This window comes from Rhipicephalus sanguineus, chromosome 1 (assembly GCF_013339695.2).
Source record: "Rhipicephalus sanguineus isolate Rsan-2018 chromosome 1, BIME_Rsan_1.4, whole genome shotgun sequence".
Taxonomy (NCBI): Eukaryota; Metazoa; Arthropoda; class Arachnida; order Ixodida; family Ixodidae; genus Rhipicephalus; species Rhipicephalus sanguineus.
In genome coordinates, this window is record NC_051176.1 from 265,975,416 (window position 1) to 265,999,307 (window position 23,892).

The following is a 23,892-nucleotide window of genomic DNA, read 5'->3' on the forward strand; positions in this document are numbered from 1 at the left end:
CCCCCATGTTTTGGGTAGAAAACCGGAAGATTCTATTCCACTTTTCCTCATTTTTATATCTCGTTCTTGTCGCGATCGCAGTGCTCTCATGCGCTACGCATCAACGAACATTGCTTTTTAACCCTTTTACTTAGCACACAGCGGCTGAGAAAATCAGAGCCGTGACATATAAGACGTTGACTTTAAGTTTCTCACCAGCAGTTGGTCACGGTCACACCACCGAAAGCACAGACGCCACCTTTCACGATGGCCATAAGCTGTATATATATATATATATATATATATATATATATATATATATATATATATATATATATATATATATATATATATATATATATATATATATATATATATATATATATATATATATATATCACTTTCTCAACAGCCGTGCTCTATCTTGTAAGTGCTGTTATTTCATACGAAGGCACGACTGAGAGCACTATTATAGCCGCGAGGAGGCGGGTAGTTACGTAAAAAACTATGTAATCACCGCTCATGCCGGCACATGGAAGCCATATAGTTTCGCTGCAAAAATAGTACTTCGCTCTCAGTACATGTCCATGTGGAAGGGGAGCACTTAGATGTGGCTGTCAGAGCACATAAAAGGTGGGAAATGAGCATCGATGTAAAAAGAAAAAAATAATAAATAGTAATGACAATGTTACATGTATACTTGAGGACCAATGAGGTCGGGTAAATAGTGCGAGGAATCGGTTTTTTTTTTCTCGAGTTTGAGGTCAAGCAAAAGACAGAACAAAGTGAAGAAGGCAGACGCACAGTAAGACAGAATGCATACGCCCTTTTAAAGGGTACCTACTTATCAGAGCCAGCACTCTAGTCGCGCAGGGAATCCACCACCGGCTTTTGCTGATCGACGGCAGCTTGTGGCCGTTCGCAGGAGGAAACTCTCGAATAGTGATAAACTGCAGAAGACGCTTCACTAAAGCTCGGAGCCTCTCCGGCGGAGAACTGGTGGATAGTTCAGTCATGCATGAGAAAGAGAGAAAGAGACCATTGAAGACACTGAAGCAATAACTTCAACTGTAACCTCCCGTTGCCCTCCGGCCTTTTTCATCAGGCCTTTGATAAGCTCGCTGTTGAGAGTCGAACAGTAGATTAACAATGACTGTACGTTTTGACGCACCTCCTCGTGCTTATTTGCTTAGAGATGAAGGATGTATGCTGTAACATTCGGGAATGTCCTGCTTTTCAATGTACTGGTCGTCCGAATATGAAAGGACAACCCTAGTAATCTTAGCAACAGACCAAATCAACCTCTTCGAAATACGTCTAGCGAATAATTGACACACACGCCTGAGACTACCTTTCCCCTCCCCGAAACCAAAAAGAAAAAAGAAATTTTTGACGCAATGCTTTATATTTATTGTTAGTGGTTGCTTACACATCTTTGTACTTGTGGTGACGTCAGTCGCGTGGCCCATCTGCGTCACAAGCAAACAATCCAAAAGAAACTAGCGAACGTGCACTTACTTTGAGAACCAGTGAATGAGTAGTTGGTGGTCCGAGCTTTTTAAGGACACCACTTTGCGCAAAAGATGTGCGAACACGGTGTAGGAAGCCTGGCTGCTGAATATGGGATTCTGAAACAGCGACAAGCGGAGAGTGTATGTTGCATTCGCGCATCAGTTGCGATATCTACAAACAAGACATTTACAGCGAAGTGAGATGAACATAAAAGGCATCTATACCTGAAGCAGAATATATACAGCTCGCGTGTCATCTTTTGTCTTTAATCTGTAAAAAAAAACGAAAGTCGAAAGAACAAAGCATTGAATTTCCTATAAACATGCGCATTTTGTCGAGAGAAGTAGTTGAGTATCTGCGCGATTACTGTCACAAGCCCGCACAACACATGTAGTTCAGGCAAATGATATAATTACCTGATGTCTGTAGCTAGTAACGAGTTAATAATTCCTTTTAAAACCGCCTTGCTCACGTATGCCGGCTGAAACAAAGACATTGATACTTTAAGAACGATATAACTTACACAAAAAGGAAGAATTACAAATCGATGACCCATAGGATGAAAAACAAAAGAACAAAAAAAGAACAAAAAAGCACTCACCAGCTCCTCTAGGATGTCATACACCGCATGCAACAAGTCGATTTTAATCTCTGGATCTTCGAGCTTTGCGTCATCCTGATTTGGATGCTCCTAAAAAAGAATTAATTTTTGTAAGGTTTTTAAGGAATGCCTTCACTTATAACGAACCGTTTAAAAGCGTATATCAGCAATAGTAATAAACAGTGAAAAGCGTAAATAAATAAATAAATAAATAAATAAATAAATAAATAAATAAATAAATAAATAAATAAATAAATAAATACGTGAAATTGTGGAAAAGACTGCCAAGCTACTAAAACGTACGTAAAACATTTTGCTGTCGATTGCATTGAACTGCTGAAAAAGCGCCTAGATTGCTAGTGGCAATATTTCTTTTTTCATCTTGACATACAATGGTCGCTTGAACACAATGCTTGAAGCTTACGGTGGAATAATATACTTGTGGCATTTTCTTCGTTTGTTTTTAAACAAAGGGAAGCATCTGATATAAAACGGTAGTGAGAGTTGAATTAGCTTACCTTGAACAGTGCATTTAGTTCAACTAGAGAACTGAAGGTTTGTTCGTAGAACTCCTGCACCTTGGCAAAGCAGCACGATGCCCGCCCTTCTTCGACGATTTCCCTGCGAGACGAAAAATGGAGTATTTTTAAGCGCCACATTTTCCCGTCTTTAGTTTCTTGACTATGGAAGCTTCAATGTGGATATTTCGCGGAAGGGCATACTCTATTCGGAAACGAAGTACGCATGTGCATAAACTAATTTTCTGTCAAACTTCATTTCTGCATAAAATACAGCGGGTGAGTCTTCACTTTAATTCAAAAGGAGACTAAACAAAAGAATAATTTCATCTGTACATGTAGATTACCCTTCTAAAATTCCAAATACGCCACTTTTATAGCGCGAATATTCTTTCTTGGCAAACTAGAAAAGTCACAATAGGAAAGATGGCTGGCGATGGTGCCTTGAATTTGCCGCACCAGCTAAGGCTCGCAGCTAATTATCTGTGGTCTAACCCACAGATAATTGTCTTCTAAAGGAGACAAGCGTTGAACATGACAAGCTTCTGAAACATTTACTGAGCCTACGTGGTAAAAAAAAAAAATGCCGTTAAAATCATGACGTCACCGTGACGTGCCAGTGCTGGGGTTTCGGCGCGTGATTAAAAGGAAATAACTGCTATTTATTTAAATTTAAACATTCTATAACCATTTACCTTAGTTCTCTTCTTTAATAATCGTTATCGCGAAGCTCACTAAACTGGACTTTTCAAAGATTGCGTTATCAGTCTAAACTAATTGTATTTGTGTTGTTTTTTTTTTTCTTAAAGAGCCAAGTCCAGTAACCGAAACTGAGCTAAATTTCGCGGAAGCGTACAGCGCGCCTAAGTATCTTTCGCTTTTAAAACAACTGTAATCAAAATGGGGCAATTCCTCATTGTAATGAGAACTCAAAGAGGCAGTTTAGAATAAAACATGAGCCAAATCCTGCATCTGTTTGAATCAAACTGAGCCAGATCCATTAAACCAGCGCTGCGTCAACAATCGTGACCAAAGCAACCAACATGGTCTCATCCAATCTGTTTCATTTGTGTCCTAGTTGCTTTGTTTTGCTATCGTGCTTTCGTTCCACGATTAGTTTTTCTTGGGTGAGTTTGTACCCACTGAAGGACATGATGTTGTAGGGCAATACTCGAATATAAAGTGTAAGAGGCCGACTTTCCTACTTTTTTCTGCCTTTGAGTGCTTCTTTTCGAGTTTTCCGCTACAGTATCATGTCCTTCTTTCGCTCCAACACGGTATATTTGAAATAGAAGAGAACTGAAATGAAGGTATTGGGCGCCGATCTAGTCCTTGGAAGAAGAAGCGATCGGAAACGGTGCGGTATAAAACTAGCTTCGAAGAAGAAGAAGAGCTGAGGATCTACATCTACACCTACATCTACATCTGTTGAAGGCCTGCAATAGATGCCAGGAATGAGAAAACGCTGCCGACAGTCCAGAATGAAGCGCTTTTTGCCTGGAAAGACCACTCGTTCTGCAAGTCTAGTCATCGCCATTACGCCCATGCAACGAAGGACGGCACCGACGGAAGCACAGAGATGGTGTTAATGTTTTTCGCGAAATATTGCTATATCGTTCATTCACAACGATTTACACTTCTTTTACGAGCTAATTAAAGCCCAAATGAAATGTTCCAATCTATAAGAGCCAAATCCAAATTTTACTCCTGAATACCGACGATAGTGGGCTATATAGATTTTAGCCGCAATATAGATTTCAGGTATTTTGGAAACTTGAGCACATTGGCAAAAAATTGTTGAAGCAGGCCCGACCATATTGTCAGTAGCAAAAAACTGCGTTTCTCTCAGTTTTAGTTAAAGTGGACTTCGCTGTTTTAGAAAAAAAAAAAAAGACACCACATTTGTCTTTAGTGACACTTTAATGTGAATTTGGCGCCACGGACCATGTCCGCAAAATACGGTATGTACGTTGTACTGACACGTCTCTCTGCGTGCTTATTTCCGTTTTTTATGCACAGGCAACACCCCTTATCCAACCGTATATTCCATTACATGTACCATCTTGGACAAAAGTCTGTAAACCACTGCAGCAAGCGCCAAAAATACAGGTTTCTTGTTATCAGACCACGCAGCCTCTTGTATAGACACGTACTCCTAAACGCGCACGCCTGCAGAGTTTACATCTTGACCTAAGCATGTGTCTTCAGGCTGAGAAATAACTTACTACGCGCAATCCTGTGGTTAAAACATTATCTTGCTATCTTTAAATCCTAGCTGGAACGACGGTGAGTTGCTTCAGTTCAATACCTTTATTTCTTGCTTTCAATACTTATCTCGCATTAATCAAATAGGAAAGGGGGGGGGGGGTGATGTCAACGAAGGAAATACCGCCGTACCTCTACACATTTATAGCACTTTGTGTACAACCGATCGTACATGTTCATTCGCTCGACACCAAGTGTACCTCGAGGCACGCCACTTGCCTGAGTTCGCGGATGTCTTTGCGGCGCACCGGGTACTCGGGCTCGGGCAACAGTTGCTCGCGAGTGTACACCGAGCCGGTGTCTTTGGCGGGCTCCGGCGGTGAGCCTGCGCTTTGCGTGCACAGGCGGCGCTCGGCGTCGTGCTGCACGGGCGGCAGCGATGAGTAGAGCGCAGTCGGAGACGGAGGCCGCAGGATAAGACCCGTGATGTAGGCGTGGATAGCCCCCAGGCTGTCTGTGATGAGTGGCCCGAATCCGGTGACACGAACTAGCGGCCGCTGGGAATCCTGCGTCGTCAAAAAGTCTTTGTGAGCGTTGTATACGAGACCATTCGATGTGTGCGTGTTCCTCAAGGTGTAGATTTGGGCGAATATGCATTTCATACTCAGGATTTCAACGACTCACATAGGACAGGACAGTACTAAAAGCAACACGTCAAACACACGACAACCATAGCTTTCTCTTGTTGGTAAATCTTCATTCTGTAAGGATGGTCAAGAATATATGGAGCAAAGCCTCTTTTTGCAACATGCCTTTTTATTCTGGCACTTTCTAGCTTGTCTGGCCAGTACTTGAGCAGTCACGCGGCAATCTAAAGGTATCCGCCTATTGCCTAGACATTAATTACCTAGTCGCACCAGAAAAGTCTTATTTGATATGATCTGAATTACTACATGTCTCACTCTATTAATATATACTCCCTCGATTTGGCGGCAACATAAGATACAATTAAAACGATAAAAGATTGTTTCAGTTTGAATACCGTGGACATTAACTGTAAGTTAACTTTCATTCTGCGAATAAAAGCTTGGCAGCTTATATCTCCTCGACACAATCGTAAGTATGACTTTAGGACTCAGGCGCGCGTTAGACTTTCATCCAAACTGTTTCACACGATGCACCCGCATAGGACCGCTTGAATGCCGCCAAATGAAGTATGTGTATTTGACAGTCTTGAAATGTACGTAAGCATTTCTTCTGATCGCGAGTGACGTCCCCCCCCCCCCCCCCCCACACACACACGCACAAACACAAACGCGAGTGATTTAAGCGCAGCGAATTTGAACATGAAGTAAACGCAAATAAGGATGATGTGGAAATAAAACTCTGGGCCTCTAGCGTATGCCGAATCCCGATGCTCCAACCACTATACGGTACAGGCGCATTTAGTTGGTCACCATTTCATGAAAATATTGCCAGTAACCCTTGCAAAATATTGCCATGCATGTTATTTGGGCTTCACCCGCAAAGACTGTTTGCAATGCTCCGCGCAGACCGCGCCGCGATGTTGCAGAAGCTTCACGAATGTTTTAGCTCATTCCATTAAGATTGCGCGCAGGACGCGAATAGTCTAGTTTCTTCGAGAGATTACGCTGCCACCAGCGATAACGCTGGGATCTCCGATAGCACATGTATAAAAGCCGACACGCTTTACCGCTTGTCTATTATCGACGGCCGACGCTCTGTTCGCTGCTATCAGCGCACAGTGTGTATTACTTGTAGAGTTTGACTTTCCATTTTCCGGCCACAAGTTCGGACAAAAAAAAATACCCCCACCTCCCCGAAGGGAATCGTGAGGAAATGCGAATGCATTTCTTGCGCCGAGAGAGGGTATACCGTTGCCGTCAGACATTCGCCTTCACCGACTTCTGCTATCGCCTTGAGAGGCGCCCAGCCAGCGAACGGTCGAGAGTAAGGCGCGAGCGGACGGGAGAGTGGGGCGCCAGCGTTCTCGGCTCGGCGTTGGCGTTTCACAGCGGCGTCTCGAGCACACATTTCCGGATGTTCTTGAGAGGCGCCCAGACAGCGAACGGTCGAGAGTGAGGCGCGAGCGGAGGGGAGAGTGGGGAGCAGGGAGGAGAGAGAGCGAACGGCGAGAGAAGAAGTGGCGAAGCACTGCACCTACCCTCTCCTACACTCTCTCGCACCACATGCTCCGGTTGCTAGCGGCGAGGATAAGCGCGCGCGCCCGCAGCTGTTGCTATGGGAGAGGGCGCCGCGGACAACGCCGGACGCTTGACATAGCCCGACTAAGAAATGCATTCGCACTTAAAAGAGTTTCATCTTGGACACGTCGATGGTTGCCTTCGTCGACGTCACTACCCGTGACATATAGTTGAGGTGCTGCTTCGTCCATGTTCCGAACGCCCACGCAAGACCGTGATCCAAGTCCACGTCGTCAACAAGACCCGAAAGACATCCTGGATCGTCGAGCTAGCCGCAGGCAGCTAGGACTACAACCGGAGTTCGGATCCCTACCTGACATTACAAGAGCCAAGACGACAAAGCAAGCGACCACGATGACAGCGCCTGTGCAGCCTACACCACTCCTGCGTCATCAGCCCAGGGAGCCGCCGAAATTCCGTGGGTCATCGAGCGAGGACCCTGAAAGCTGGCTGGAAACATACGACCGGGTCGCCGTCTTCAACCATTGCCGACTCTCTGCACGAGGGACGTGCTCTCAGAGAAGAGGACGACCCACTAGAAGGCGCTCAGAGGACGACCCATTACTGAGTAGGAACGCTTCGCTACAGAGCAATGAAGACAAGCTGCGGCATGTCTACTTCGCCTTAGTAGACGCCGCTAGGACGTGTTTCGAGAACAAAGAGTCCACTCTAACATCATGGGACATTTTCCGAACAAGTTCTTGACTACATTCACTAGCGTCGTCCACTAAGAGAGGGCTGAAGCTCTGCTTGAAACTCGCGTCCAGCTCCCCAACGAAAACGTCACGCTCTTCACGGAGGAAATCACTCGTATTTTCCTCCGCGCAGACCCTGGCATGTCTGAGGAGAAGAAAGTGCGCTTCCTCATGCGAGGAGTAAAGAAGGGGCTCTTTGCTGGGCTGATGAGAAACCCACCGAAGACCGTTCAGGAATTTCTCTCGGAAGTACCGACGATTGAAAAGACGCTTGAAATGAGCACACGGCAATTCAATCGCCACTCGACGCCAGGATACGCAGATATTTAATCACTCTGCTCAGACGACCTGCGCGAGACCATAAGGGCTGTAGAGCGCGAGGAGCTTCGTCGAATGCTCCCGTCGTCCCAGCCTCAAGTTCCCTCGATCGCAGATCTCGTTCGAGAGGAAATCCAGCAGTGGCCAGGTACACTTGAAGCGCCACAGCCGCAGCTGCAAGCCATGAGCTATGCTGCTGCAGCCCGACGCAAGCGCCCACGTCAAGACGCCGCACCGCCGCAGCAATTCCGCCGCCGCCACCACCACCACCACCGACGCCATAGCGCCCAACTTTCATACATACCGCCCAAGACCGACGTGTGGCGTGCCCCCGACCACCGTTCACTCTGCTACCACTGCGGAGAAGCCGGCCACACGTATACCGCCGCTGCCGCTACCGCGAGATGGGCCAGCGTGGAATCGCCATCAACGCGCCACGTCCAGAACGAGGTGAACGGCCACGTGACATCACCGACTATCTCGCAGAAGCACAATGGACCCCCCGAAGACCTTCCCGCCAGGCCGCTACGTCTCTCCCCAACGCCGACCATACTCTGGCCCAACCCGGGGCCGGTCACCTAGTATGCGGAAAACTAAGGGCAGCAATTGATGGAGGTGCGGTTGCTGTACAACGGACTACCGAAGATCCTACGTCGCCGACGACAACGCCGCGACGATACCCCAAGGACACGACGCAAACCAGACGGAGCGTTCACGACGAAACCTCGCGGCCTGAACACCTGTCGACGCGACGTAGAAGCATGCAGCGGGACAAGCCGACCTAGCCGTGACCCGACGCCGCGACTTAACCGTAACACAAGACGACGCACCAGCGATATTGACGTGCTTTTCGATGGCCACAACGTCACCGCACTCGTCGACACCAGAGCCGACTGCTCCGTCGTCAGTGGCCCGTTCGCCGCCAAGCTGAAAAAAGTACAGACCACTTGGGAAGGACCCGAAATCCGCACAGCTGGAGGCCACCTAATAACACTAACTGGAATCTGCACGGCAAGAATCACGATTGACGGCCAGACTTATCCGGCGAGCTTTGTGGTCCTGCAGCATTGTTCGAGGGACGTCATTCTAGGCATGGATTTCCTAAATCAGCACGGCACAGTCACTGACCTACGATCCCAATCGATAACGCTTTCTGCGGACAATGCCATGCCGCCGGATAGGAAAATTGGTCACCACACATTAAATGTGATTGAAGAGCAGGTCACCGTGCGCCTCTCTCCAGCGTCATTATTTCCGTCGCCACCGAAGAACCGACAGACTTAGAAGGGGCCGTCGAGGGCGACCAGCACTTGCTTCTGAGCCGTCAGATCTGTGTCGCAAGCATAGCCGAGATGCGGGATGGCAAAGCGAGGGTAATGTTGATGAACTTCAGCCACGAATACAGGCACCTCAACATTGGTACGACGGTCGCTTACATGAACGATTTCGTGGACGCCAGCAGTGCTTTGGCCCTCTTCGATGCTACTGAACCCGCTTCGACGAATCGAGGTCCCCAGCCAGATTTCGACGTCAATCCGAGCCTTGCGAAGCACAAGCAAGACCAGCTCAAAGCCCTGCTCCTGCAATTCAGGAACTGCTTCTCGACGTCGTCAAGGATCAGACAGACTCCAGTCGCTAAACATCGCATTATAACAGAAGAAAGTGCCCGACAGATCCGCCAAAGCCCGTACCGAGTTTCGACACGAGAACACGAGGCCGTAAAGAATCAGGTTGACGAGATGCTACGCGACGATATCATCCAGCCGTCTATGGGCATGCATCTCCCGTGGTGCTAGTGAAGAAGAAGGATGGGACGTTTTTGCGTCGATTATCGTCGCCTGAACAAAGTCACGAAGAAGGACGTGTATACTCTTCCCCGGATAGACGACGCCCTTGATCGATTACACAACGCAAAGTACTTTTCGTCGATGGACCTCAAGACCGGCTACTGGCAAATCGAAGTCGACGAGAGAGACCGAGAAAAGACTGCCTTCATAACACCAGACGGCCTGTTCGAGTTCAAGGTCATGCCCTTTGGTCTTTGCTCGGCACCTGCGACTTTCCAACGTGTCATGGATACAGTACTGGCTGGCTTGAAGTGGCAGACTTGCCTCCTGTACTTGGACGACGTCGTTGTGTTTACCTCAAACTTCGACGAACACCTACGGCGCCTTGAAACTGTGCTTCAAGCAATCAAGAGCTCCGGACTCACCCTTAAGCCAGAAAAGTGTCGTTTTGCGTACAAGGAGCTCTTGTTCTTGGGCCACGTGATAAGCAAGTCCGGAGTACGCCCTGACCCGCAGAATACAGTCGCCATCGCTACATTCCCGTCACCTGCCGACAAGAAGGCCGTGTGTCGATTTCTCGGCCTGTGCGCCTATTACAGGCGGTTCGTCAAAAACTTTGCCCGCATCGCCGAGCCGCTTACTAATCTTAAGAGGACCGAAGTAGAGGACAAGTGGGAAACGCCGCAGGAGGAAGCATCTCAAGAACTAAAACGACGCCTTCAGACGTCACCATCACTTGCGCATTTCGACGAATACGCCGAAACAGAAGTACACACTGACGCAAGCAGTGTAGGGCTCGGCGCCGTTCTTGTGCAGAGGACAGACGGACTGGAAAGGGTCATCAGTTATGCTAGCCTGTTGCTATCAAAGACGGAAGCCAACAATTCTACAACAGAAAAGGAGTGCATTGCCATCGTCTAGGCTACATCAAAGTTTCGCTCCTATCTTTCTTTACGGCAGGCCCTTCAAAGTTGTGAGCGACCACCATGCGTTGTGTTGGCTAGCTAATTTGAAAGACCCTTCGGGTCGCCTCGCACGGTGGAGCCTGAGACTTCAAGAATTTAACATTACCGTCGCTTACAAGTCCGGAAGAAAACACTCCGACGCCGATTGCCTGTCTCGTGCCCCCGTCGACGCAATGCCGCAGCACGACCAGGATGATGACTGCTTCTTGGGAGCCATAAGTGCCGATGACTTCGCTGAACGGCAACGAGCCGACCCGGAACTCAGGGGCCTTATGGAGTACCTCACGGGCAGCCCCGCCGTTGTTCCGAAGGTATTTATGCGAGCACTGGCGTCGTTTTCCTTGCGAAACGGCGTTCTACAAAAGGATAACTTCTCACCACTTCGAGCCAAGTACCTTCTCCTGGTGCTTTCTGCATTGCGACCAGAAGTCCTCCAGGCCCTGCACGACGACCCGACGGCAGGACACCTGGGTGTTTCCCGCACGCTCGCAAGAATACAGGAAAAGTACTACTGGCCGCGCCTTGCCACAGACGTCGCTCGTTACGTAAAGACTTGCCGAGATTGCCAGCAACGGAGACACCGCCGACTAGGCCAGCCGGACTTCTGCAGCCAATCGAGCCACCTCGCCGGCCGTTCCAGCAAATCGGGATGGACTTACCGGGGCCGTTCCCGACGTCGACTTCCGGAAACAAATGGATCATCGTAGCTAGCGACTGCCTCACCCGCTACTCCGAGACAAGGGCCCTGCCCAAAGGCAATGCTTCCGAGATAGCCATGTTCTTAGTTGAGAACATTGTCCTGCGTCATGGAGCCCCAGAGGTCCTCATCACCGACAGCTGCTCAGGCAATATTGAGATACAGCCAAACAAGCCACACGCCGGACCACAGCGTACCACCCACAGACAAATGGCCTCACCGTGAGGCTAAACAAGACCATCGCCGACATGCTGGCCATATACATCGACGTCGAACACAACACGTGGGATGCCATCCTTCCATACGTGACCTTCGCATGCAACATGGCCATGCAAGAAACGACGCAAATGACGTCGTACAAGTTGGTCTTCGGAAGGATCCCGGCAACGACGCTCGTCGCCATGTTACCCAACGTCTCCAACGAAGAAAAATTCGACGTCACCGTCTACCTTGAGCGCGCCGGAGAAGCCCGACAACTCGCCCGTCTGCGCATCCAGAACCAGCAAAAGACCGACAGCAGTCGTTACAACCTTCGACGACGCCACGTGGAATACCAGCCTGGCGACCGTGTCTGCGTCTGGACGCCAATACGCCGACGCGGACTTAGCGGGAAGCTTCTTCGACGATACTTCTGCAGGGTACTTCGACGTCTCGGCGAACTCGACTACGAGGTTGTCCCAGACGGCATGACGATCTCTCAGCGGCGCCGGGCACGGCCCGAAGTCGTGCATGTGGTGCGCCTGAAGCCTTTCTATGCGCGTTAAGTAACCTGTGCACCATGGACTCCAGTTTTTGCGTGCTTTAATATGTTTCTTTTGTATTACATGCATGTTTTCAATTTCATGTTCTGTTTTAAGCATCGGGGTGATGCTTTTTCAGAGGGGGGCATTGTGACGCGTGTTATTCGGGCTTCACCCGCAAAGACTGTTTGCAACGCTCCACGCAGACTGCGCCGTGATGTTGCAGAAGCTTCACGAATGTTTTAGCTCATTTCATTAAGATTGCGCGCAGGGCGCGAATAGTCTTGTTACTTCGAGAAATTACGCTGCCACCAGCGATAACGCTGTAATGTTCGATAACACACTATAAAAGCCGACACGCTTTACCGTTTGTCAGACTGTCGACGGCCGACGCTCTGTTCGCCGCTATCAGTGCACAGTGTGTATTACTTGTAGTTTGACTTTCCATTTTCCGGCGACAAGTTCGGCCAAATAAAGACTTTCATCTTGGACACGTCGACGGTTGCCTTCGTCAGCGTCACGACCCGTGACAATATTCACATCAGAATTACACACATTAGAATTGCACACAGGAATGTACAAAAGCACACGTTATTCCAAAGACTTCAAAGATTCTTCAAAATTCAGGCAAACACAATCGTCCCAAAGTGCAAGCCACTCCAGAACGGGAGCAAAAGTCCCAACCACACTATAGTGCTCGCTAAAGCCGCTGATTTTTGGAAGACGCACAGGCTACTTCCGGCGCGGAATAGAACACCTATAAAAATGATGCGCGTGTAAGTACGCGCATTCAGGCGCATGACGCGTTTTTCACAACGCCGACAAAGTGTCGACAAGTCGCCGTTCAGTCAAAAGGTGCAAATAAGTACTTTGAAAAACACTTCATCAACGACAATGCTGTATGCGTTGACTGTGTCAATCGTATCGGTGGTTTCTGCTGCAAGTTTAACGCGTAAGCATTATTGGGGCACCCGTACCTCTACCCATGCGCCCGTTCGGTTGTAAAGTAGCGCGGAACGCGTTATAGTGAGTGAGCCGATCCTAGACGTATTAAAATTCTTTTGAAAGATGGTTCCACGCGCGTTGATAGTTTGCGCCATGTCTTTGAGTCACGTGTATCGTTTGGGGTTTCATCATTGTGAATGCTACGTTACTTCAATACACAGCATCACACCATCACATCACATCATACCATCACATCACAGCATGAATACACACGTTTTCTTGTCATAGTAATTCTGAAATAGATGTACATGTGCGCAAGGTCTATGTTCTTTTTTTTTTCGGGTATGCCCGTGTGGGTGCAACTCTGCAACGCATCAAAATACACTTTCAAATGTTAAAGGCTAGCTGCCAATCACAAATTCTTGTTGTCTCTCGAGCCTATTAAACTTTACCTCTGCATCATATCAACTTCCAACCACACTTATCACTTAACAGCCATTTGCTGCAATTCATCTTCAACGTTTGTGAATCGGACAATATTATCTATAAACCTTATGTTGCTGAAATATTCGCGGTTGATCTTTACTTGTACACATTCCTAGTCTTTTGGCTTGAATACTTCTTCTAATTATACAGTAAATTCTATCAAAGAGAAATTGTGCATCCTTGCCTAGCCCCTTTTTGCTCGCTATTTCTTTCGTTTTTCTTGAGAAGCAAGGTAGCTGTGGAGCCTTCAGAGAATATTAGATGCGAAGCATCTTATAGCGGAGTTCAAACCGGTGGTGGTGGTGGTGGTGTGCGGCGTGACCACCCTTACTGCGCATGCGCATACCCTCTCCACTTCCCTTCCCCTCCCCTCTCCACGCACCCTCTCCCTTCCCCTCTCCACTTCCCTCTCCGCTCTTCCTCTGAAACGCGCGCTAGACATGCCGAAATTCTATCCTGCGCAACGCCGCGATGAGCACCAGCGCATGCGCGTCTTCTCCCTCTCTCTCTCCTCCCCTACGCTGTCCCACTCTCGCACGCCTGTCGACCGCGTTCCCCGCTCGCCCTGTAAGAATTAACGGCCAGGCTAGAGGGAAGAGAAGACGCGCGTAGCGTTCCTCTTCGCGTTCCACGACGCGAGGTCGGTACTAGGTAGCATGCCCAACGAACACCAACGGAACGCGATCGTGCAAGCGCTCCGGCTTCGCATCGCCTCATGGTCCCCTTTAGAGGGAAATGGTGTAATTTGCCGAGGTATTCATACATGTCTCCTGTACCCCTTGACAACGCCATGTCTCCATGCTAGCTGGTATCTCAATTGATTTTCATAGTTTTGGTGGTTTATGAAAGCCACACAAAGAGGTTGATTGTGCCCAGCAGAAACCTCAATTACCTAATTGATTACATGGATGTGATCCTCCACAGAATGCATTTTCCTGAAACCAGCCTGTTCTCTGGGTTGACTAAAATTGCGGCATGTCTTATACTCTGGAAATTTCTCTTAGTTGTGGGAAATTACGGTAGTCAATACATGATGTGCAATACTCAAAGTAAACCTCTACAACCACCAGCCATTATAAGTCTACGATTCTTTAAATATTTAACACCTCTTTTCTTGCGGAATGTCGGTAGTCTCCCTACTCTCGGGTATACATTTGAAGTTATGAGACGTTGCCTAGAGCAGCGGTTCTCAAGTGGGGGTCCGCGAAACCCACCCTTGAACAAAAAAACAAAAAACGCCTTTTTTGAAGGCACACTATGCCCAGTGACAGCAGCCCCTTCTGATTTTTGATATGCTTCACCGCATAACGGTTTTGTATTGCGGCGGAGCTGACTTATGTTTTTCCCTTCTCCATGAGATAGCTGTAAAGCTTTTGTTGCAATTTGCAACGACATGTGCTTTTTCAAGGCTTGTATATTTGAAGAGCAAACATAGCTAGAAACAGGTGGGATGTGGGTGCAGACCGCACAACGTACTGACAAGCTGTTGAGATCGAATTGGCATGACACTTCAGTTTGACCATTCTTTGCCTTGGAGAAACCAAGGGCACCTTTTTCACGCTGCATGTGTTAAATTATGACCCCCCCCCCTTTTTTTTTCTCTCTCTCTCACTACAGGGAGTCCCTCATCATTTCCTCCAGTCCGCAAGGGGTCGCCGAAACATCCATGGCTGAGAAGCACTGGCCTAGGCTGTCGCAAGCTTTTCAAGTATATATTATATTCCCTCACATTTGACTTAGTCGACTGTTATTCCATCTTTCCTGCCGTTTTGTTACGGAAGGCATCTTCCAAAGCCCTAACATCATCACTAGATACATGTGAAAATTCAGTATCATGACCGTCACTACTTGCAATCAACGTTGATGGTGGCTAATCTGGGAACTGTACAGGGCAGAACAGAAGTCCCATGTTGCCTTCACTACGTCATCGACGTTGCTGCTTGCTTTCACTGCGTACACCTTCCTATACCTAAGCCATGTTTATTTCTCAACGATTTCATGCTTACTTATCTCCTGCCAAAAAGAAAAAATGCTATTCCTTGCCTTAAAATGTGTCGTTTTTTTAGAAAGTATAAGTTCCGGAGTATCAGGAGTCTGTAATGGGTGTTATAAACGAAAGCAGATCACAATGCGCCGTGTTTTGCGAGTCAGTTCAAGCGAAGGACCACATCTGCGTTCCTTGTTCATTCCCTTGAAAACGGAGGGGTGGACACACTATAGTCGCCATTTACCTTTTTTTTTCTTATCGAGGTCAGGAGACTTCGTATGTGTTCTATACACGGAAGAGTATTTTTATAGCCGACTCGACAACAATCCTACGTGGACGTCCTGTCCGCCGACGAACAAGAGTGACATTGATTGCGTAGCCTCTTTTTCCTCCTCCTTTTTTTTTCCCAGAGGCGTCGATCTTGTTTACGCTGTGGTTGTCTAGGAGACTGCGCCAATCGAATGTGCCGCATTCGAACAACCGATGCCTCTCGAATGACCTCTTTTCACTCTTTTCGGCGAAAGCGCGCTGTTGCCGCCCCCTCTACCCTACCTCCTCCTAAGTCGCTCTTTCGTTTCTCCCCTCTTCCCCCCCCCCCCCCCGTCCCACCTTTCTCCCTCTTCTTTTTCCTCGCAAAGACGGTCGTACACGCGAGCATGCCAATGAGCGGAAGCAAAATCAAATATGCAGAGGTCACTCCATTAGATGCATGCGAACCTCGGGGAACAGCTGCCTGGAGCGTGCGCTCGCTGCTTGACGTGTACAAATGAAAGAGGCAATTGGCACGATATAGCTGTATACACCCGGGAAACATACGGCGCACGGCCCTCGACATGACATTCACGGACTCTCTCCACCGGTGCCAGTTGTTAGAGACGTGGCCGCGAGACTCCCTTTCTATTCGCCCGCTGTACGGGAATGCTTGATTAAACGAAGGTTCTGGAAATGTGTAGGCCGTTTTGGAACGCTGCGAGAGCGAAGCGGCGTGCAGGAAGACGGGGGGCTTCCCCGAGCGACATAAACGAATAACAAGGGATCCGATAAAAAGAATATTTGTTTTTAGTTTTACGCTTCACTACTTCGCATTACACGGGCACTGTGGCATTTAGGTTGTTCCCACGGATACAAAATGAAGGGGCACGCTTTTGCCATCAGGTATGCGCGATGCGTAGGTTGAGTATGTCAGGTGTTACATCGGCGTAATTTTTTTTTTGTCAAATCTTTTCGCAACGCGTTCGTGCCACGTTAAAACCGTTCTTTGCGTAGCGCTAGTACGTGACTGCTGCGTCATCGGCTGTTATTACATATAAATGGAGCCCTTCGATGAATAAATGAAGCTTTCCGCCTCACAAAGCTGGTTGACTGATGTTCGCTTGCCAGACCGAGGACTTTCTGTTCTTCCTTTACCGTTCTTATAGGTCAGCGCCCTCTTATCATGTGCCCATTTGCGCTTGTGTGCATGTATGTCGCGTCATAATATACATACAATCAAGCGTTGTGACATATGCCAAGTATTACTCGTGATTCATGCGTGCGCTGTCAGCCGGGTAGCCAGCAGCAGTTGCCTCCATGGGTCATCAGTAACTCGGGCTTCCAGAGTATAGCAGAACTGGGGTTCTAGCTAGCCCTTTGCATAATATACAATGCCGCCAATTGACTGTCTTTCTTTTGCTGATTGTCGTTTGGCTACTAGGCCATGAGGAACACCGCGCCTCAATCAAGTTACCTTATGAATTATAAGTTCGTTGGTTGGGTTGTGCTTGCGTACACATGAATAGAGTGGCTTTTGGTCATGCAACTTGTTAACATTTAAGGAGAACTGAGCTGACGTCAAAGTGGAACCATGTGAATATGGCCTGCATTAGAAACGAAAAAAAGAACCTTCTAAAAATGGCAAACGTACCATGCACTGTGACAGTCGACGTTATGCGAACCAACTGTGGACGTAGGAATAAGATTCAACATTACGCTCACATTTTGTTTACGGTAATGGAAACATTTTCTATTTGCACTTGCGAGAGTCCTCAACACGTTTTGGAATTTCTACGACTCGTTCTTCGATACGCATTGAAAAGTTCAGATGTCTGACTTGAGGAAACGTAGAAGCGTCAAGTGCGTCCATGTGTTCTAACAGGAAGGATGCGATACTAAATAACACTTCGGATCCAACCATTCGCTTGGCTCGGCGTGACTGATCAGAATCGCCCTTTTGTCAGCAAAAACGCCATTATGACTAATCAGTGCATGGCTTGGTTTCCAATTATACAAAATAGAAGATGCTGCTTCGTAGACGATTCGAAACCCCCATGATATGGGTGTTTTGATTTGTCAAAATTCCTTCTTTTTTTTTTTTTTTGTCGGGTGTAAGGGTGTTATAGACAGGCAAAACCCCGTTAAGGCTGTAAAGTGGTTTACTGTGTTGGACCTCTGTAAAAACTAAGAAGCTTACGTTGCCAACGGCTCGAAAGGCGTAGTTATTTTGCCGGGTTCGCAATTATGTGCATTCTATACTCATGCCAGAAACAAGCGCGCGGCTGCTGTAGCTATATTTCGGATGCGAGTATATTCGCCGCACGGGTGAACAGAAAGGTAACTATTGTAACTGAATAACGCAAGTCAGCACTGGACAACTGCAAGACATATGAAACGACTCATTGCATCCATATGTGCTGGATCTGCCGGTCTTGTCTGTGGAAAGCAGCGCTCGGTACGCGCGGGCTAGACAATCTCCGATCGCATCGGAAACCTGTCCAGGCTCGTATGGAGTGAACATTCTCACCGCGGAAATAACTGTCTGTCAGTCACACGCAGGGGAAATGACAGCCCCGTGCACATGCTGTCCTTGGTGCGCTGGAGACCAGACACGCGTATTAATTTCTCCCGTGTACACGCTATTCCAGAATCCAGCGCTATAGCAGGCCTTCAATATATAGCGCATAGTGCAACAAGCTTCCCATAAACGTGTGGCGCACATTTCCTATACACATGTTGCTACATGGCTTCAATGGCAGTCATCCCGAGATGGTTTCTACTTGATTCTTTTATAAACAAGAGCTTTATAATATTCACTCCGGTCACCGTCGATTAATACGAACCGATCATTGTTGCACTTCATACTTTGAAAGGGAGAGACGTTGCAAAACACGATAGTTCGAGCCTGTTACCATTCGTATTCAGACTGTGCGATCTGATATATCTGACATAAATTTGCCAATGTGTGTCCCTGTCTGCTTTTACTGTTTACTGCCAGCGGCTGTGGTCCACTAAATGTCGAAGGCGATCAGAATTACAACCCATGAACTTGTGGCAGCGCGGCAGAGCGATGTAATCGCGCCACAGGCAGCTAGTCTGTTAAGCTCTTCTGCAGTGCGCGATTCGCTGCTGTTGGACAACTTCAAGTATGGTCCGTGAACTGAATTTGCTGTTGCGTCCTTCGTGATGAGGCCTTGCGGAAAAAAAAAGCCCACTATCCGCGCTAAATATTTCGTTTTTGAGTTCCCGTATAAGGATGCGTTAAAGCTAGTGCGGGGTGTCTTAATCTACTGCATGGGACGCAAACAGATGGTGTCAGCGCGAAGAATGTAAAACCAACAGACGGCTATCGGGTAGAGGCAACCCCCTCACTTTGCGGCCAAAGCGTACGTTTTCCGCAACTCGCGTAACTCGCACCTGAAAGCACCGGCAGTGCTTGGTGCACGACAGCTATTGTAAAGCAAACGACCACTATAGCTATGCAGTGCGCAGCTGCAGCGTAAGGCTGGTGGGCCATAAAGACAGTATGTGAGTCTTTGAGGTCTCGCTTGCTAAAGCGGAAAATTTTCGAGCAGCATGGCTCATTTCTTCCACTTATGAAATAATTCCTTATTATCTTCAAGACCTGTTAGTTCATGTCCGCCCTTCCAGCTGCGGCAAAGCGCTAAACGTCAATTACGGTTTGGACATACTAATTTATCAATTTCAAATAAAAATACGACTTTTATATGAAATCTCTTGACTCATTTTACTCCGTCATATCATTTGAGAACGGGCCACGAGAAGACTCATGCACGCACTGCATACACTGCATCGTTGTTAGCATTTCAGTGCACTTCCCTTTTTTTTTTTTTGCGAGTTTTCCTGTGCAACGAGAAATCTGTGTTGCGATCGACTCATTCGTCGCCATTCGTCACCATTCGTCGTGGAGAATGCAGATGCAGACGTGTTCTTGTCTACATTCTTCACGTCGTGGAGCGTGTTCAGGCACAGTAAAATATTAAACGTTTCAGTAAGAGAAACTTATTGATGAAGATTGATCTGTGGTTCCGTGTGTTTTTTCTACACCAATATATTCGTGATAGCCATGACGTGACATTGTATATAGAAAGAAAAAAAAGCTTGCAGAGCAGAGCTCGTGCGTATGTGCTTTGTAGCAGTTTGTGAGTACTGCTGCGCTCTATTCAGTCGCATGCAAACAGAACAGGAGTCGAATTCACAAACGTCTTGTTCGTAAGTGATCCCTACCAAGGGCAGCCACGTTTCTAATAATAGGGCGGCCATTATTCCTGACTGACATTTGGTATTTAAGCATATTTAGTGCAATAGGCTTTTTTTTTCTCTATCTCATCCTTTCTTTATTTTATTTTTTGCTAATACGCGGAATTAGAGCCGAATTAGCTTTTGGCCATTGTCCGGTCGCCTTTGCTAATGTGTCCAACGGCACGTTTATAATCATAATCATCATCAGCCTGTCTACGCCCACTGCAGGGCAAAGGCCTCTTCCATGTTCCGCCAATCAACCCGGTCCTGTGCATTCTGCTGCCACGTTATACCTACAAACGTTTATAATACAGCAGTTATATTGCTTCGAAATGTCCATGTGACTACGGGTGCTTACGCTAAAATTGTTCGCAAGAGTAAATCATAGCCGCTCTTAATGATATACATATTAGTGAAGGCGGCTACAGCCAATGGCAAATGAAGCTTATGAATAAAAAAAAGCTTTTCGATTATAAGCCAGTAACCGGCGTATTCGCAAGAGGCTCTTTCACTATTTTGTGAATACCGTGGGGCACTTATGTTTGAATATCCCAGTTTTCTTGTACCAGATTCGCGGAATATCAAGCAGCCGTATTGTTCCTTAGCGTCATCTACAAATATTTTTATCATTATGGCTGCACTTTAAAGCTGCGACGCATTGCCTAGCCAGCTCCCTCGTCGAATGGCTCTGTGCTTTCTGAAAACGCGGTAGGGATAATTGTCGGGCCAATACTCGTCGTTTTGCTTACGAACCGTTTAGAAGTTTGTAAGTGCGCGTGCGGAGCGAAGTCAGCTGTGGACCTGGGGTGACGACTGTCCGAGCATGAGACGAGTCAACAAGCAGCAAGTATACACGTGTACACATTGGGCGCATGCCACTCACTATGTGCGGCAGGCTGTCACCCGGTGCCGTCCTCCTGCGCAGAGACGTGTTTGAGTTGGCGTCCCGATTGTAGAAGGAGCCGCAGAATGGGCACATGGCCCGCTGCCTCGTCGAAACCGCCGAGATGCGGCAAGCTGGGCAGGTTAGCGACACGGCCGACTCCCGGCCCCCCGCCCCGTACGCATCCATCGCGCGTCTGGGGCAGCCGCCGACCCGGGACGCCGCTGTTGCTAGCAACGGCGTAACCATGGCGACTCGCGCCGCGAGAAACCTGGCTCTCGAATCTTCCCGCGCTGCTGGTCCCGAGCTGTGCCAGGAAGTGTCGGAGTCACAGCTGCGTCCCAATAGGTCTATAGTCTGTATATCGCAGCGCCTGGACTGAAATTCTTTTAATATGTGAAAATTAGCGCGAAGCTTGGATGCCTCATTTCATCGCTATCACTTCGATGTTGCCTGCGCTACATATAAGCACTTTTAAATGTCATTGTGCAAGCATCCCGTCGTGCGCATTTGAAGCGATGAACGAAGCACTATAGTTCATCTGTTGCGAGACTGCTTCCTTATGTTGCAGCAAAGACAAGAGCTACGCTATAGGCCTACTGATTTAAGGCGCTGAACAACCAACCACTGTCTGCAGGGACGATATACTTGGACCATCGCAAGTCACCTACGTTGCTATAGGAGTTTTTATCGCAGGTAGAGACTTAATTCTTCAATAGCACGTACATGTGCACAAAATATCAGGGACGATTTTGTAAGCAGTGACTGGTATTTCTTGTTGTTTGAACATTCTTTTTAGAAATATTGTACATGTGAGCATTGCGTCGTTTTTACTGTTTTACTGTCAAATGGAGTAGCCGGAGGCGTACTGCTTCCCGCCAATATAGTTGGACCCTATTTAACCTAAGCTAGAACGCTATGACTGGATAGGGCAACGCTTAGGAAGGAAAAAATTCGGCAGATCCCACGTACCGTGGGAATCGATGTTATGCGAAGCATGTGCGGGATGGTGACTGTGGCGTCATTTTTCACATTGAGCGAAACGTTACGGAATGACGATAGAGAAATGTGGAGGTGTTATAAACACACTCTTATGCTGAAGAGTCGCATATGTATTATATAACCAGTTCTTTACAGTTGCGTAACGATGCCAACCATAACATGGGTGTTACCAACACCAGACGCGGTAAGCTGATTTGTAGTGCTTATATTCTTCAATACTAGATAGCACGGATTCGAACAGCACAAAGAAGAAACACAAGTGCACATGACAGGCATTACCCACAACGAAGCTTCATCGAGGAAAGTTCCCCTGGTTATACACACAGCCGAGTGGCGCGCGCAGGCGCACTGCACGTACGTTACAGTCACAGTGGCAGTTATTACAGTTGCGTTACAGCAGTTATGCTTATACTTGTCCGTTATGACGGAGAACGCACGCACGTTTCACGAACCCGTGTGTATGTGTAGAAGGGGTTCTTGACAGTTCTTGAACAAGGTCATCATCACCGTGATCATTGAGCACCAGCAGCTGGACCGGACTTGTTAATCGGATCCGTTCGTGATCGCGGCTACGAGGGGTCTAAGTGTTGTGAAGTGCGAGGTATAGCACAGCCGGTGGAAATCCTGAATGCCTCTTACGATGAAATGATCTATGACGCCTCCTGTCCTGGACGTGGCAGCGAGGTCTTTTGATGCCCTGTCCACCTTCAAGCCGTCTTTCGCGCAGTATAAAGACCAGGCGTTGTTGGGTCTTGATAAATCAATGTTGAAGTCACCGGGAATTATGAGAGGCCTGGTTCTCCCGGCAGATTTATTGTAGGAAGCATTGACCCCGGTTTTTGCGTAATCGACGTGGTCCACGTTGCGAACCACGTGAACGAGTGAATGGTAGTTGAGGGTCTTCCAGGGGTGTTCTGTCTTCAGCTTCCTCAGTTTCCTTGCGTCGGCCGCGGTGGTGTAGCGGTTACGGTGCTCGGCTGCTGACCCGAAGGTCGCGGGTTCGATTCCGGCCGCGGCGGTCGCATTTCGATGGAGGCAAAATGCTAGATGCCCGTGTACTGTGTTATCTAGGTGCACGTTAAAGAATATTATGAAACAGTTAAGCGCACAAAGACGGGAACAAGAAGACGACACACAGAAGACACACAGTTAAAGAATATCACATGGTCAAAATTCCGGAACCCTTCGCTACGGCGTCTCTCATAATTATATCGTGGTTTTGGGACATAAAACCCCAAACAATTATTATTATACCTTTCCTTGCGTATCTATGTGTGTGTGTGCGCGTTTACTGCGTTGGTTGAGACTTTGTATCACCTGTGGCACATACCTGCATAGCATGAACTCTGGTATGCGGGTATGTGCCACACGTGACAGAGAGAAAGGGTTTCATGACGTACGCGACAGGTATTTTGCGTTATTCATGTCATGACCAGTGAATCGTGTTCGCCATACATTGATCCCCTGCTATGCCAATTTTCGTATATTACAAGTTATGGAGACGACCAGGAAAGTGCCCAGACGTAGGCGGCTAGATAGATAGATAGATAGATAGATAGATAGATAGATAGATAGATAGATACGTAGATAGAAACGGCCAAAGTGCCTCAGGTTCGCTAAGAAATGCTTCGCATTTAATAACACTGGAGGAAAAGGCGGCGTGTAATACACGCCCGCATGGAAAACACGCAGATTCTTTGACCAAACACACATAAGCGAAATCAGTTACTAGCTCTGTACACGCATAGACCCTCCGACCCGATATACTCGAGCACAATTTTCACTCTATGTAATTTGCGGGCTTCTGCAGAAGCTGTGAATTGAAGTAGACG

General features: G+C 47.7%; 1 protein-coding gene across 1 annotated transcript in view; it reads right to left on the reverse strand.

The window, feature by feature from the left end:
* The window catches only part of LOC119382787 (probable E3 ubiquitin-protein ligase HECTD2), a 42,877-nt gene extending 21,615 nt beyond the window's left edge, over window positions 1-21,262 (reverse strand). The window contains exons 1-8 of the mRNA XM_037650635.2: window positions 21,059-21,262; window positions 5,095-5,381; window positions 2,611-2,713; window positions 2,093-2,182; window positions 1,908-1,972; window positions 1,716-1,761; window positions 1,498-1,607; window positions 824-975 (exon numbers count right to left, since the gene is read on the reverse strand). Coding sequence (XP_037506563.2) covers window positions 824-975; window positions 1,498-1,607; window positions 1,716-1,761; window positions 1,908-1,972; window positions 2,093-2,182; window positions 2,611-2,713; window positions 5,095-5,381; window positions 21,059-21,247 — 1,042 coding nt within the window. The 5' untranslated portion in view covers window positions 21,248-21,262. The remainder of the gene's footprint in view (window positions 1-823; window positions 976-1,497; window positions 1,608-1,715; window positions 1,762-1,907; window positions 1,973-2,092; window positions 2,183-2,610; window positions 2,714-5,094; window positions 5,382-21,058) is intronic.
* Between the last annotated feature and the right edge of the window lie 2,630 nt (window positions 21,263-23,892).